Source organism: Symphalangus syndactylus, chromosome 2, assembly GCF_028878055.3.
Source record: "Symphalangus syndactylus isolate Jambi chromosome 2, NHGRI_mSymSyn1-v2.1_pri, whole genome shotgun sequence".
Classification (NCBI taxonomy): domain Eukaryota; kingdom Metazoa; phylum Chordata; class Mammalia; order Primates; family Hylobatidae; genus Symphalangus; species Symphalangus syndactylus.
In genome coordinates, this window is record NC_072424.2 from 39,024,419 (window position 1) to 39,040,700 (window position 16,282).

The window sequence follows — 16,282 nt, forward strand, 5'->3', positions numbered from 1 at the left end:
CACCAATCAGCATTCTGTAAAATGGACCAATCAGCACTCTGTAAAATGGACCAATCAATGCTCTGTAAAATGGACCAATCAGCAGGATGTGGGGGGACAGGGCCAAATAAGGGAATAAAAGGTGGCCACCCGAGCCAGCAGCAGCAATCCGCTCAGGTCCCGTTCCACGCTGTGGAAGCTTTGTTCTTTTGCTCTTCAGAATAAATCTTGCTGCTGCTCACTCTTTGGGTCTGCAATATCTTTATGAGCTATAACACCCACGGCAAGGGTCTGTGGCTTCATTCCTGAAGTCAGCAAGACCACGAACCCACTGGGAGGAACAAACAACTCTGGATGCGCCACCTGTAAGGCTGTAACACTCACTGCGAAGGTCTGCAGCTTCACTCCTGAAGTCAGCGAGACCACGAACCCACTGGAAGGAAGAAACTCCGGACACATCTGAACATCTGAAGGAACAAACTCCGGACACACCATTTTTAAAAACTGTAACACTCACTGCGAGTGTCTGCAGCTTCATTCTTGAAGTTAGTGAGACCAAGAATCCACCAGAAGGAATAAATTCCAGACACTGGAATACAAGAAAACATAACTATAGTACCTGAGGAGTTGCAGGTGCAGGAAACTGTTGAGGGTTTGTGAAGAATATCACCAATAAAGTTCCTTGCCTACTTTTTTTCCTGAGGTAGGGTCTCACTCTGTCACCCAGGCTGGAGTGCAGTGGCCCAATCTTGGCTCACTGCAACCTCTGCATCCCGGGTTCAAGTGATTCTCCCACCTCAGCCTCCTGAGTAGCTGGGATTACAGGCACACATCACCACGCCTGGCTAATTTTTGTATTTTTAGTAGAGATGGGGTTTCACCATTTTGGCCAGGCTGATCTCAAACTCCTGACCTCAAGTGATCTGCCTGCCTCGGTCTCCCAAAATGCTGGGATTACAAGCATGAGTCACTGCGCCTGGCCTGCTTACTTTTATAATTTGTTAGGCAGGTTTAGTGCTGGTGAGATGTACAACAGTGTATGGGTTTGTGTGCAGGTTAGGTGCTTACTATTCAAATTGTGGTCCAAGGTCTAGCAGCATCAGCATCACTTGAGACCTTGTCAAAAATACAGAATCTAGGTAGGCATGGTGGCTCACACCTGTAATCTCAGCACTTTGGGAAGCTGAGACAAGAGGATTGCTTGACCCCAGGAGTTCTAAGGCCATTTTAAGCAAGATAGCAAGACCCTGTCTCTACAAAAATAAGAGAGAGAGAGAAAGAAAAAGAAAGAGAGAAAAAAGAAAGAAGAGAGAAAAAAGAAAGAAACAAACAAAGAGAAGGAAGGAAGGAAAAAAGGAAGGAAGGAGAAAGGAAGAAAGAAGAAAAAGAGAAGAAAGGAAGGAAGGAGAAAGAAAGAAAGAAGAAAAAAGAAGAAAGGAAGGAAGGAAAAAAGGAAAAAGGAAGGAGAAAGAAAGAAAGAAGAGAAGAAAGGAAGAAAGAAAGAGAAGAAAGGAAGGAGAAAGGAAGAAAGAAGAAAAAGAGAAGAAAGGGAGGAGAAAGGAAGAAAGAAAAAGAAGAAAGGAAGGAAGGAAAAAAGGAAAAAGGAAGGAGAAAGGAAGAAAGAAGAGAAAGAAAGAGAAGAAAGGAAGGAAGAAAGGAAGGGAGGGAGGGAGGGTAGAATCTTAGGCCCCAACCAGACCTACAGAACTGCAATCTGCATTTTAACAAATTCTTCAAGTAACATCATTTATCATCACATTAAAGTCTCAGAAGTACTAGGCTAGTTTATGCTATGGTGTGGAATAATCCTAAAAGCTCTGTGTCTTGAAACAACTAAGATTTATTTCTCACTGATGCTGAAGTCTGTCTGGGAGCAAGCAGGTAGCAAGTAGGGAACTGTGCTTCATGTCATTCTCACCAGGGCCCCAGGCTGACGGAGCCTCCACCATTTGAACAATCACTAGTCATGTGGCAGAGGAGGAAATGTGTGACCCTTGTGCTTCCCTCGTATTTCACTGGCCAAAGCAAATCCCATGGCCATGCCTATCTTCAAGGAGGTGGAAAAAACATCCTACTATGTACCTGGAAGGAGGAGAATCAAAATACTGCTGAAGCTAGGGGATCCTCGAGGCAGGCAGGCCTTTCAAGGGGTTATGACAACACAGATGTAATCAGATTCAGGGAAAGTATATCAATACGAAGGAAAAGGAGAGCATAAACAGAAGAAACAGTTCAGAATGATGATGATTCTGAATGGGCAGTCAAGGAAGACTCCAGCTTCAGAGTCTCATTTATTGGGCAAATAGCGAAGACTTTCATGGAAGACGAACATTTTGGAGGAATGGGTTGGGGTGGGGATGGAAAGGCTGAGTTTGGAATGCACATGCTGAGTCAGAAATCAAGGTGGATATTCACCCCTTGTTTATCTTTCCAACCTCATGTTGTATCCCCTCCCCACTCACTCACCATGCTCCAGCCACACTGGCCTTCTTTCTGTTCCTCATGCACCAACCTTGTTCTCACCTTAGGGTTGTCGTGCCTACTGTTCCTTCTGCTGGCATGCCCTTCTCCAAGTCTGTCATGACTGGCTCCTGCCTATCATTCACAACTCACCATACATGTTGTCTCCTCAGAAAGGCCTTCCTTGGCCATACAAATGTAGCCACCCAGTCACACTATATCATACCACCCTATTTCAAAGATCAGCATAGCATCCAGAGCTGACATTTTTTGTGTGTATTTCTCTGTCCCACCTCCCCACCCTCCTCATTAAAAAGCTCCATGAGAACATGGACTATGTCTGTCCTGTAGCCCCAGCTTCAAGTACACAGTTGGTACTCAATAAACATTACTGAATGTTCCCATGGAAATTTCCGTTAAAAATATGCAATAAGGGAAATAAAGATAGGGTTCCAATGAGGACAACTGGTTTGGAATGGCAAAGTTCTCTAAGGTATTAAAGATGACCAAGAAGCATTAAACGTTTAGGGATGTTCCACTTCAATGGCTAGAGAAGTGTAAGCGACTGAGAAGTCTAAAAGGTAGAGTGGTTTCTGAAGCTAGGAAAAAGTGCCAATGCGGGGTGGCGGCAAGTGTTATCTCTGTTAAGAAAAACGGGAATAGGAAAAAGACCGATGGATTTGGAAAGGTCATTTATGACCAATGAATAAAAGTAAAAAATGTAAAGAGCTTAAGGAGAGAAAGGACATAGAGGCGGAGTAATCTGGCAGTAAAGGGAATTAGTACTCTAGCAGGATTGAATGGGTTTTTGTGAGACCTATTCATTTCTCAAGCTAAATATGCCAGAGAAAAGGAGAGACTGACAGAGAAAAGGAGAGACTGAACATGCTGTGGGGAAGTTCCTTTTAAAAAATTTTTTTTGAGACAAAGCCTGGCTTTGTCACCCAGGCTGGAGTGTAGTGGCGTGAACGCAGCTCACTGCAGCCTCGACCTCAGTGGCGCAAGCAATCCTCCCCCGAGTAGCTGAGACTACAGGCGCACACCGCCATACCCTGCTAATTTTTGAATTTTTGTACTTTTTTGTATTTATTATTATTTTGTAGAGACAGAGTTTCGCCATGTTGTCCAGGCTGGTCTCGAACTCCTGAGCTCAATCAGTCGTCCCACCTCGGCCTCTCAAAGTGTTGGGGTTACAGGCATGAGCCACTGCGCCGGCCAGGGAGAGGTTAACCAGGTTAATGGACCCCTAGGGTGTCCACATGGCACCTTCAGGGACTCTGAAACGCAGAAATGATATGCAAAATTTTGGGTGCACACAGGCGATGGGGGTGGAAGTAGGAGAAGAGAATTCGTAGCTTTATTGTTTTCTAAACGGTCGCGACCCAAAGGTTAATAACGACTGCTGAAGAGAGTAGAAAAAGTTTTTAAAAAGGAAGCCCAGAGAAGGGCTAAACTTTAGAAAGAAAAAAGGAAAACATCTTTCCTATCCAAGGAAAACCTATAAACAGATGGAGAAGTCCACAGTTGCAGCATCTGGGTAAAACACAGAAGACAGAGCTGGAAACCGCGGGCGGCTTGTGCCAACATGCTCAGGGAAGGCAAACGGAAGAAGACGCCGGTGCTCCCTAGCGCAGGAGGTCCTAAGGCCGGGAATCGCTGGCCTTGCCTCTCAGGACCCGGGCTGACCCAAGGGAGGGAGAAGCCCTCATCGCCAGCGGGGGGACCCATCAGAGCGCCGGCGCAGGGACAAGACTCGGCCAGGCCGTGCGTCCGAGCTTCTCCACAGCCGCCGCACTTCCCTGCTGCCTTTGGGATGCGGCCTCCAGCCCCGCCTCGCCACTGGCCGTCATCTCTGAATCATCCCGCCCATTTCGACATCTTCCTTCCCCGCCTTCGGCTCTCGGCCTGGCGCAGAGCCCAGTGACAGCCGGGGCCCGGGGAACCTCATTCATTCAACACTTGGCTGGGTTTACTGTGCGAATGTGGATGCGAGGCTCAGTACCGGCCGCTGGGGCCTGAGGAGCACCGGGTCCGGCCAGAGGGCCCAATACTCCAGACCCGACCAGAGTCTAGCGGGCCGCCGCGGTCCCCCATGGCGGTGAGGCGGTTCCCGGCCCGTATGTCGCAACCGCTCCCCGGACAGGCTGCGGGTCGCGCCAGCCAGGGGATAACCGGCCCAGGCCGGCCCCGCCTCACGCCCGCGACGAGATCCCGCGGGAACACAGCTCTCCGGGGCCAGGGCCGCCCGCTCTCCAGCCACGCATCTCAGAATTTGAGGAGCGCACTGGAGCGCGGGTCGTTAACGGCGCCCGTCAGCAGTTTGACGTTGAAGGCCTGTCACCGCCCCGCCCCCAACGCGATCCCGCGCACAGGGACCGCAGCTCGACAGACGCTAGTGAGGGGCCCGAAGTCGGGCCCTAGAGTCCCTGGGCGCGTCGCTCTTTCTGTAGCCAATCGGGGACCGATGTGGTGCGGGCCAATGGCCGCGGTCAAAGTATCAAGAGTGGTTGAGCCTATCAAAGTTCAGCCTTAAGTTTCTCCCGCCCTTCTAAAAAGTCAGAGGCGGGTTGATCGCACATGTCGGCCAATCAGTGACCAATAAACAAGAAGCTTCCAAGATCAAAGGGGAAAAGGTGGGATCTAGGCGCTAGCAACGCCTCAGGGCGGAGGAATGACAGGCGACTTCGCTAATACTACCGGCTGATTTTTCCTACGTAAGGAAAGGGGTGGGTCTAACTTGGCGTCTCCACCAATGGTTGGTTGGGGGGCGTGTCCGCGGGGCCAAGCGGGAGCCGGAGGCCCCGGGCTCTCTGGGCCGCGCCTGAGGCGGACACTACGGGGCCGGGGGGCGGCGGCGGCAGTGGTGGCGGCGGCGGCGGGGGTGGGCGTCGCAGCTGGCCCGGGTGGATGGAGTTGGAGGGGCGGGGTGCTGGCGGTGTGGCGGGGGGGCCGGCGGCAGGGCCCGGGCGGAGCCCCGGGGAGTCGGCGCTGCTGGACGGGTGGCTGCAGCGGGGCGTGGGCCGGGGGGCCGGCGGCGGGGAGGCCGGGGCCTGCAGGCCCCCGGTACGACAAGATCCGGACTCCGGCCCGGACTACGAGGCGCTGCCGGCCGGAGCCACTGTCACCACGCACATGGTGGCAGGCGCCGTGGCAGGGATCCTGGAGCACTGCGTGATGTACCCCATCGACTGCGTCAAGGTGAGACCTGCACCCGGCTTCGAGCCCGACCTGGGGCTGACCCGACCCCTGGGTCTTGTCCGGAGCCAGGATCCCGGCTGAGAGCCGGAGCCGACATGGGTTCCTTCCTGGCTCCTGCCACTACCACATGATTCGAACCGACACTCCATTCAAGCAAGGTCCCAGCTGGGAGTTGATCCCAGTCAGGAACCAGGACCTATTTCTAACCGTCAGTGAAATCTGAATCGGGACTCAGGATCGAAAATCTGTCAGCCAAAGCCCTGGACCCCATCTGGGACTAAACAGGAATAGGGTGGGATGGGGTATCCCGAAGCTCAGGTAAGTGCTACTAACTCGATTAAGGTGAAGCCAACTGGCGTGAACCAGACCCTGAAATGGATCTAACGGCTTGAGATGTTTTCTGGGCTAGTGCTTGTACAAACTCCTTACTGCATCCTCCCTTACTGACGGGGCAGGAACCCGAATCTGGGATCTCTCAGCTAGATAAAGGACTTACATGTTAAATCTTAACACATGAGTGATTGGAAATCATTGTGCAGTGAGAATGCAGAATTCCAGACTGGAAGTAATATGGGAAAGATCGTATTCAGGAAAAGGTTTCAGTTTCTCTGTGAAGCAAGCATGATACCCCACCTATTTCCTGAACATGAAAGTTGAGCTGGGATTAGGACTGTATGTTCAGGGAGCACATCAGCCTCCAAACAAGAGAGATGAAACTGATAGCATATTTCTTTGGCCACCTGAAGTTGACAAAAAGGGAGAAGTTGCCTAGAAAGGAAGTGTGACGGTATTAGAAAGTAGATGTAAGTATGAAGAAAATGGAATGAGATCAACAAGAGGACACGATTCTTGTGAAAGTAAAACTAATTGCATTCACAACCAAGCAGGATGATTTATGTGTACTGAAGTCAGGTCCTTCTGAAGAAAGCTGGGTGAAGAAAGAAACAGATTATTGTTCTTTACAGTTCTTATTCTTGTACATTAGTAAAGGTGCCAGCCATTAAAGGTGAGGACTGAATTGAGGGAGAGGTAAACTAGAGGGGACTGTTGATATGACGAAGACCGAAGGCCTGCTTTACATGTGAAGGGTAATAGTCAAAACAGTAACCTGGCAGCTTTTCGATGTATGTTTTCTCCTCAAATCAGGAAAGTGTTATGTATTCACAAGGAGGAGAGAATCAACTTGGGAAAGGCAAAGTAGATCCCTTTTACTTCCCTCTGGTTCCAGTACTGTTTCGTGTTTTCATTAGAATGTGGATAAGGAGATGGGGGGAGCACTCATTAAGCTTTGTGAATGACAGCAAACTGGCAGGAGTATTTTAGCACAAGGGAACTCCTAACAAGGGCCACATCCATTGAAAACAGGGTAAATGCACTTGACTAAAATGGACATTAGAATGTTAAATGCCCTTGTCAATTGGGAGAAATAGAAATAAACAGTAAAATCCATGAGAGAGAAGTAACAACATTGAAATGTAAAACGAGTAAGTACAAATAAAAAAGATGCACACATTATATGTATAGACTCTAGGTTGAATGACTTGTTAGTTAATAATGCCATATATCCAACAGTTAATATAATCTAGCTGCAGAGTAACCTCCCTAGACTTAGACTGTGAGGAGAGTGCAGGGTTTAGGATGCTGTTTTTCTGGATGAATATTGAATGGAAAACAGTGAAAATTATTTAATGGCTCGAAAAATACAGTGTAATAATTTGTCTTAGAAGTATTACTGTAACTTATCAATTTATCCACTGTTCCATTATAACATAATGGGAGGTTATCTCCTTACTCCATATATTTACATAGTGCTATTGTTGCTATAAACATTTTATAAATCCCTGTTAAAAATGCTTCTAGAATATTTGGGTGCATGTCCTTAAGGGAGGCAAATCTTTTCCCTGTGACAAGATGGAATTGATTTTGCAGGAACAAAGACTATTCAGAATCAAATATGGTGAATAAAGTGGGAGGTCAAAATGGGTAATACTGCTTGGCGTCAAAATAAGGTGGGACTGGAAAGCAAGGAGACTGCTTTACTTCTGAGGCCTATAAACCCGTTGAGGAAACACCTCTGAAAGAGAAGTTCCAGAAGGGTTTTGCATAACCACATCATTGCTGGAATAAGTCGGTTGTAGCCTTCCAAGGTAACTATTTTGAAGAACAGTTCTTACTCATTTACATAAGCTTTGGAATTTTTCTTTTTTAAAAATTAGTCATACAACATTGCAGTTATGCCTGAAAGCCCTCCATTAAGGAAATAATGATTTGAGAAAAAAATGCTCAGGAGTTGTCAACAATACGAAAGCTTATTTTAGAAGGCTCATTTTCACTTGCACTTAACGCTGGGATTTAAATGACTTAGAGGGAAGAACTAGGTGAGGCCAGTATGATGTAGTGTCAGTGAGTATGTTAAATGCTTTTGTGCAGGCATGAAAGTAAAATTCAAACCCCTTACTTCAGAAAGGGCCTCCCAGTTTGCTTGTCCTCAGCAACTATCCTTCTTTTTAATAAGTGGATGGTGGGGAGGAAAAGCAGCCCAGTCTTTAAGACTGGAGGCAGGTATCCACATTGTTGGAGCCTGAAGGGCAACCACAATGTTTGCAAATGAAAGCTGACATTGCTTCTTGGCATGCAGGCCTGTCCATCCTCAGCTACTTATCAGGGTCAAGTTGACGTTAAATATCCTTGAGAGGGACCATGAGAAGTCAGTGTAGCCTTGCTGGACCATGGTTATTCAACCAGCTATTTCCATGGCCATAATGGAGAGGCTTGGGAGCCCAGATAAATCCCAGTTTCTTTTTCTGGGCCTCAGAGGCAAGGGCCAGACTTTATCTACGGAGACATTCTGCAACCCAAAACAGTCAGAACCCTTCTCAAAATCATCTGGCTAAGTACCCACCTATCATCAAGCTGCTGTTGTTGGCTCTGAAGTGGTAAAGCAAATATCCACTTATATAATAAAGAGGGGAAGAGCAGAGGGAGATGAATCTCCAGTATCCAGATGTAAATGGTATCTGTACATATTCACCTGTGAAAGATTAGGAAATGGAAACATTAGCTTATTTGATTTTCTTGCATCTAGTAATAAGTACTCAGTGATCTTGTGTGCCAAGCACTATCTGAAGTACCTTACATACATTTATTCATTTAATCTGTGAAGCAACTTCATGCAGTAGAAACCATTTTCATTATTTTACAGTTGAAAGGAGGCTTAGGGAACAGTTATATAACTTGTCCAAGGTCACACAGTTTAAGTGGCACAGTTATGATTTGAACTCAGTGTATCAGACTCTCAAGCCTTCCATAAAGCTTCCCAAAAGCAGATTACAAGAACCAGGCAAGGCACAGAATTTCACAGTAAAGCTTGTCCCTGAACATATGACCTTCAGATTAATAGTGGGACATGTAAATCATTATAGCCACAGAGAAACTTTGAAAGGAAAACAAAAAATACCAAATTAACCCTGATTTATTGGTGGCTAAGGACAGTTAGTTGCCCACGTATATTTGTGAAATGACTTATACAGGAGGCAATGCTACCATGATCTGTAAATTCTTAGATATGAACAAATATAGAATCATTTTGAATACAATAAAAATCTTTATATTTCTAGCACCTTATAAATTACCAATGGCTTTTACATACCTTATCTCTTTTAATCCCCACAACAGCCCTATGAGCCAGTCATTCTTGGCCTCCTGTTATAGATGACAATTTTGAAGCTTAAAGAGGTTAAGTGACACACCCAAGATCACACAACTAGCAAAGCTGAGGCTCAGACTCAGGCTTTTTGACTCAAATGTGGCTTGTCGTTTACCAAACCACTTTCCTCTCTACTGGGTTGTTTGGCCTTTCTCTAAAGCCAGATAGAGGTTTTTCACACTGAGGTTTTTCAGAAATTCTTACTTAGATATTTCATCTTTCTGTAAAAGGCAGATTTATTGGCCCACAAATTTGGGGAGCCATATTCATTTTTATATTTGGCATAGCTTATGCCCAGGTCTTCTCCATAAGGGTGTATTTTTATCGAGTTAGAATTGTTGAGTTAGATTTAGATGTGTATATAGAATGTTCAAAGTGGCTTCCCACAGTCCGGTTTTCTCTTGGGGGTGAGGAGTTCCAGGCCTCCGAAGCCAAACCATTCAGAATTGGTAGCCAAATACACCATTGACTGCGGCAGAGCAATGCAACTTCTGAACATTCCCCCTATACAAGATCAGTTTTGAATAAATGCATGGAAACACGACAAGCTAAGAGGCTCAATTTATCTTTGCTTATTAGTAGCTCTAGCCAGCATTTGACCCGTAGTCTCTATGAACAACTCTTCTGGTGGATTTTATATGCCTTGTGTGATGTGAAAGATCAGTAAACAAACCCTTTATTGGAAATACATGAGGTTTTATAGGGGGAAGTAGGAAAGAATGTGTCAGATTGTGATAAGTGATGCTGTATAGAGTATTTCTGATTGAACATCCAGTAACTAACCTTTTAAGCTTCGGGTTTTTTGTTGGTAGCAGGCAGGAGAAAATAACCAGAGGACTGTGGATTGCTTGCAGCTAACCGGGACCTGTTCATCTGGTTAGTTTTTTTTCTCCCATGCTCTTGAGGGAAGGTATTACTCTTGGATTCCAGTTGGCCAAGAGGAAGGTTCAAGCTTTTTTTTTTTTTTTTTTTTTTTTTGGAGATGGAGTTTTGCTCTTGTTGCCCAGGCTGCTGTGCAGTGGCTCAAACCAGCGAAGGCTCACTACAACCTCCACCTCACAGGTTCAAGCGATTCTCCTGCCTCCTGAGTAGCTGGGATTACAGGTGCACACCACCATGCCTGGCTAATTTTTTTGTATTTTTAGTAGAGACGGGGTTTCACCATGTTGGCTAGGCTGGTCTCGAACTCCTGACCTCAGGTGATCTGCTCGCCTCGGCCTCTCAAAGTGCTGGGATTACAGATGTGAGCCACCGTGCCCAGCCGAAGGTTCAAGCTTTTAAATCCAAATAGAATCTAGTGATTAGATTAATGTAGAAATTTAAACTGTACTTGGGCATCACTTGCTCCCATTGGCTCACCAGTGATTGTAGCTGATACAGTTATGTGACAAAAGATTCATTAATTCAGCAAACAAATCAGAAGTGCTTATTGTGTGTCAGGCACCAGACACTGATTTTCCTTTTTAGACACTGATTTTATATTAACTATTAGTTTCCATGTTACTTTACCTTGAAATGGGTCAGTAGATGAGAAATTTTCCTGGGGAGACACACTCTTCAGAAAAGGTCTAATTTAGGGAGGTCTTTCGAATAAGATTAATTTCCCAAATTTCAACAAAACTTTGTCCAGGAACATCATACAAAGTGTCTGCCCTACGCTTTTATTCCAAATCATTGAATCCTTTAGAGAGATTCCAAGGATTATGTCTCACTGAGACTGATTTTATTTGCTAGTGCCAATTTGGGGATTTAATCAATTTAGATTAGAAATCTGGAAGGGCCCTTCAGGATTGGAGACTGGAATTGGTTTCTAGCTAGAGACTCCCACCTTTGCAGTTTCAGGGTAAACTTTCTTTCCCAAGACATAAAAGCATCTATTAAGGATGCTACTTCTGCCAAGACTCTGTGTAGACCCAGCCACCATTGCCAGATAGTCTGAAAAAGTATAAAAAAATTAGCCGCCCCTCAGTGTGTGGTCATGAAGCAGGGCCAGGGGCACTCTTTAGGTATAAAGCATAAAGTATGTCATAGACAGTAAATACTTGAATTTGGAATCCATTTGTAAAGAACTGTCAGCTTGAGTGTATTAAGGCACAAAAGCAACTTCTGAAATACAGGCTTGATATTTGTTGCTGGGGCTCTGAATCATTTTGGAGTACCAGGACACTTAGCAATTGGTGGGATTATTTTTTTCAGGGAAAATAATGGTGTTCCATTCTTAGGGTCATAGATGACTAGAAAAAGAAAGGTCCAAAGCTTAGAAGAAAGATCAGCTATAGATTGGAAATAATCTGAAAGCCAGATATCCCTCTCACAGATTGGCACAGCTCCATGTAGAAGGTCTGCCCAGTGTGTTGAGGTGGGGCGAGAAGTTGGCATTGCTGACATTGCGCTTCTCCTTGCTGTAATTTCAGACCCGGATGCAGAGTCTACAGCCTGACCCAGCTGCCCGCTATCGCAATGTGTTGGAGGCCCTCTGGAGGATTATAAGAACGGAGGGCCTATGGAGGCCCATGAGGGGGCTGAACGTCACAGCAACAGGCGCAGGGCCTGCCCACGCCCTTTATTTTGCCTGCTACGAAAAGTTAAAAAAGACATTGAGTGATGTAATCCACCCTGGGGGCAATAGCCATATTGCCAATGGTATTGAGCCTTCCTGTGCTGGTTCCCCCACTTTCCCAACTCTTTGGGCTTTGCTGCTGTCAGTGCTTTCCAGTCTCAGCATGGTTTGGAGCTGAAGCTTTGGGCTGGGATAGGCCAGATTATAAGGGAGGGACTTCCAAACCTGATGTTCTCAGACAACGGGCCGCTTCAACCCTGCATTTTCCTTTGGGGCACCTCAACAAAGGGTTACGGTATCCTCCCTTACCTACCAGCTTGACTTGTTCCTCTCATCTCCCTGGCATCAACTTCTAATGCCCTGGTAATGTGGAGACACACTGAACTACCCCCAGTGTATGTTTGATAGTTGGGTGGTGTCCTGCTCCTTAGGGCAGGATTGGAGGCGACCCAGCCAGCCACCCAAGGAAGATACTAATGAAGCCCCTGCTTTTCGCCTCACCTTTTCAGGATCCCAACTCACCAGAGGCAGTTTGTGTTGAGAACATGACAAAGCCTCATGACAAAGTGAATGGGGGTGGGGCCAAGGAACTGCATGAAGAAACCAGAAGGTTGTGTGGAAGTAAGAGAAAGGATAGCAGCCTAGGGCTTTAGGACTGGCTGGAAACCAAGTTGAGTGTGGAGAGGGTGAGGGGTAGAGTAGTTCAGGACCTGAACAAAAGATCTTTGTAGACAAATGTTAGGCTCTGCAAATGGGTTCTGCAGCAGGACAAAGGTGGGATTCTGTGGTGAGGTTCTGTGAGATCTGACCACCTGGCCCCCGTATCTCCCTCCACTGGTGGCAGGTGATGTGCTGGCATCCCTAGGCAGCAGTGTATCTGCTTCCTGTGTGGGGCGTGAGCTGCATTTATTCTCAGAACGATCTTTATTGATAAGACTTGAGCTGGCCTTCCTATCATGGATGTGGAATACATTAGTGACTTTACAAAGTTGGTGGGAACAGATATCTTACCTTCTTAAACAGGAGTTTAGGAGCAGTGGGTCCCCATCTTTTGGACTAGCTCTTAACGTTACCTTTCCCCGTTGTAGTGTAGCACAGCCACTCCCCTTCACTGGGGGACCTCGATGAATTGGTCAGCTCTCTTGGCCTTACATGTGGCAGTTGTTTTCTTGTTTGCAGGTGCGGCCGGGTGTGTGGCAACATTACTTCATGATGCAGCCATGAACCCTGCGGAAGGTAATGATTCCTCAACCTATCACTCTGTGGGCAGCTGCACCTGTATTTCTTTACAGTTTGCAGAAGAAAGCACGTCAGTTTTGATGGGAAATTCTGTTACCTTGTTTTACCACTAGAGGGTGCTCCCTCCATGTTTTTGGTACTTAACGAGGCACCCTCTTGGACAGGAAGCAGATTCACTGGGATTTTACTAATCCTTGGGGCTTCCCTAGAAAAAGATGTCTCCATGTGGCCTGTTTTTGGGCTTTCCTGGGAGTCTCCTTTGTAGTAGATTTGATCTGTCCTGAAAGTTTAGCAGATTCATTTTTCTTCAAAGAGGTGAAGATGGATTCTGACTTCTTTTTTTTGCCCCCTTATGATTTGCAGGAATTGACACTTAAATATATTGCCTTTCTTATTGGAATGAAGCCAGTTGGGATAGGAATGAAAGGTTAAATTGTAGAACTCAGTCCCTGCATTTCTGCTGGGATCTTGGCTTTTCAGTTGGAGGAAAATTCTCCAAAAACATTCTCCATGTGAGGATGAACAAATACAAGGGGATAGCATCGTTGCCACGTTCATTTTCTGTCTGGGCAAGGCCATGGGGTGGAAAGAGCCAAAGCTAAGCTGAAGCTCCACAGAGCTCACACCATGTTATCTACTTGAGGGAGTGGGAGGTGTTTGAAAACTAAAGCCAACTCTTTTTGGCTAAGAATCTTTTCTTTGGTAGAACTTCTGTCTCCTCCCCTCTAGGAGGATCACCATCTCACATTTTAAAAGTTAGGTGCTCTTTGTACGTGAGGATTGGGATTGTTAGGGGCCTGTGTTCATGATGATCACTATCATGGAGTCATTTCTTGTTGGGAATTGTTAGAGGGTAAGATCAGAGATAGGTACTTAGTTCAAGAAGACTCTCTGAAGCTCCCAAACCGTAGATATGTCCTGTGTGCAAACTGGCTGGCTTTACAGAAGTCCTGATGGAAGTGGGTTTCTTGTTTTTTGAGTCATTACCAACCCTTTGCCTACTACTTCCCCTCAAAAAAGGGAAGCTGACTTCTCAGGTTAGCCAGCAGCTCACCAATACTTTTTTCTCTCTCTATTCCATTGGCTGACCTGCTGACTTGGGACTCTGAATCTGGATACTCTCCATCACCGGTTGGCTGCCATCACCATTTCCTTCCTTGTTGATGGCACTACTAGTGGTCAAGCAGAGGATGCAGATGTACAACTCACCATACCACCGGGTGACAGACTGTGTACGGGCAGTGTGGCAAAATGAAGGGGCCGGGGCCTTTTACCGCAGCTACACCACCCAGCTGACCATGAACGTTCCCTTCCAAGCCATTCACTTCATGACCTATGAATTCCTGCAGGAGCACTTTAACCCCCAGAGACGGTACAACCCAAGCTCCCACGTCCTCTCTGGAGCTTGCGCAGGAGCTGTAGCTGCAGCAGCCACAACCCCACTGGACGTTTGCAAAACACTGCTCAACACCCAGGAGTCCTTGGCTTTGAACTCACACATTACAGGACATATCACAGGCATGGCTAGTGCCTTCAGGACGGTATATCAAGTAGGTGGGGTGACCGCCTACTTCCGAGGGGTGCAGGCTAGAGTAATTTACCAGATCCCCTCCACAGCCATCGCATGGTCTGTGTATGAGTTCTTCAAATACCTAATCACTAAACGGCAAGAAGAGTGGAGGGCTGGCAAGTGAAGTAGCACTGAATGAAGCCAGGGGTTCAGATGACACTGCTGCATCCTGCTCACATTCTCTGTCTCCTGGAATGCTCCCACCTCAAGTGGAGTTAGAAGGAAGGTAGAGGGGCTCTCCCCCAGGATTTTGGTGTTTTGACTAACACCAGTTCCTGCCAACCTCTGTTGCCACCACCTTTCCTTCCAGGCCCTAAGCACGTGCAGCAAAGCACACCACAGCACCTTTGATAACCTCTGTCCATCCTGGGCCTGATGACCTGCTCTAGACTGTTATAGAGGGATAAGCAGCTCATTCCCCTGGTTCCTAATAAAAAGCCTTTAAATTAAATGGTTTCATTGGGTTTGTCTTGCTAAAGGGGAAGTGAAATGCTGTTAACTGTTCTTGACTTTCCTTTAAGCATAAATCAAGGGACCCAAAGGAAAGGTTTATTGAGTATGTCTGTAGTTTTTGTTTTCTGCTGATTTTCATGACAATTTAAGACATTAGTAGTAGGCCCCAAGCAATCTCCCTGATGGCTAGAACAACAAGCCCTTGACAGATCCCAACCAACCAGATGCTCCAGATCCCCACTATCTTCCCTAGGGTGGTAGCGCAGCGCAGAGAAGGCAGATCTCTGCTCTAATTCTCAGCTCTGCCTGCAGCAGTGCTTTACAATGTGGCACTTGGTTTTCCATTTTAGTTGTGAAACTCAAATTATTCAGTGAAGCTGCAAGTCCTGAAGATTACATGGTAAATAATACATTTCATTTTATTTTAAGGCTTTCACAGAGTACTTGAGCATGTGTGATCTCATCTGAACCTCACAAAATCTCTGAAGTAGGCAGTGCAGGTGTCATTTCTATTTCACAAGCAAGAAAGCTCGGAGGCTGTGACTAGTCCAAAGCCTCAAAGTGCAGAACTGGGACCCCAGCCCAAGTCTTTTGACCTCACAAATGAATCTAAGCGTGGCTTCCTACAGATGGGAAATGAGTGGAGGGCATCTCACATCTACTGCCATCTATTGAGGAAGCTCCCTGCCTGATGACAAGTTGGGCTCTGCTTGGAGACTTTTCGGAGATGGGGCTTTCCCTATGCTTGGTGGGTCAGTGTGTGTGTGTGTGTGTTTTTTTTTTTAATATCACCAGTTATTAGCAAGTTCTTCAGTACATAGAAATGTACCCCTCTGAGTCTTCCACCTATCCTTGTTAGGTCATCTGTCATTCATTCATTAACTATTGAGTGTCTCTGTGGCAAGCACTGGTGTTGGAAATACAATGATAGATAAAACAATCCCAGCCCTAAGGAGCTTATTGTCTGGAGAGGAAGATACATGGAAACAGGCAATTACAAGATAAAATGGCAGGAGAGAAGATAGAATAAACCTAGTATACTCAGAAGACAGAAGGATACCCAATGTAGCCTTGGGTGACCAGGGTAGACATTTGGGAGGAAGTGACATCTGAGGTG

At 46.3% G+C, this 16,282-nt stretch overlaps 1 protein-coding gene across 6 annotated transcripts; it reads left to right on the top strand.

Annotated features, from left to right (window-relative positions):
• Positions 1-2,537: 2,537 nt before the first annotated feature.
• SLC25A28 (solute carrier family 25 member 28) lies at positions 2,538-15,163 on the top strand. Of its 6 annotated transcripts, none has more exons than XM_055252576.2 (4): positions 2,538-5,153; positions 11,758-11,986; positions 13,083-13,139; positions 14,319-15,163. In XM_055252576.2, exons 2-4 carry the CDS (start codon positions 11,764-11,766, stop codon positions 14,834-14,836), a joined length of 798 nt encoding a protein of 265 aa, XP_055108551.1. In that variant the 5' UTR covers positions 2,538-5,153; positions 11,758-11,763; the 3' UTR covers positions 14,837-15,163. The 6 variants fall into 6 exon arrangements, with proteins under 6 accessions (XP_055108551.1, XP_055108524.1, XP_055108573.1 ...); XM_055252549.1 differs by lacking the exon at positions 2,538-5,153 and adding an exon at positions 5,243-5,637; XM_055252560.2 differs by lacking the exon at positions 2,538-5,153 and adding an exon at positions 5,649-5,955.
• Positions 15,164-16,282: the final 1,119 nt, after the last annotated feature.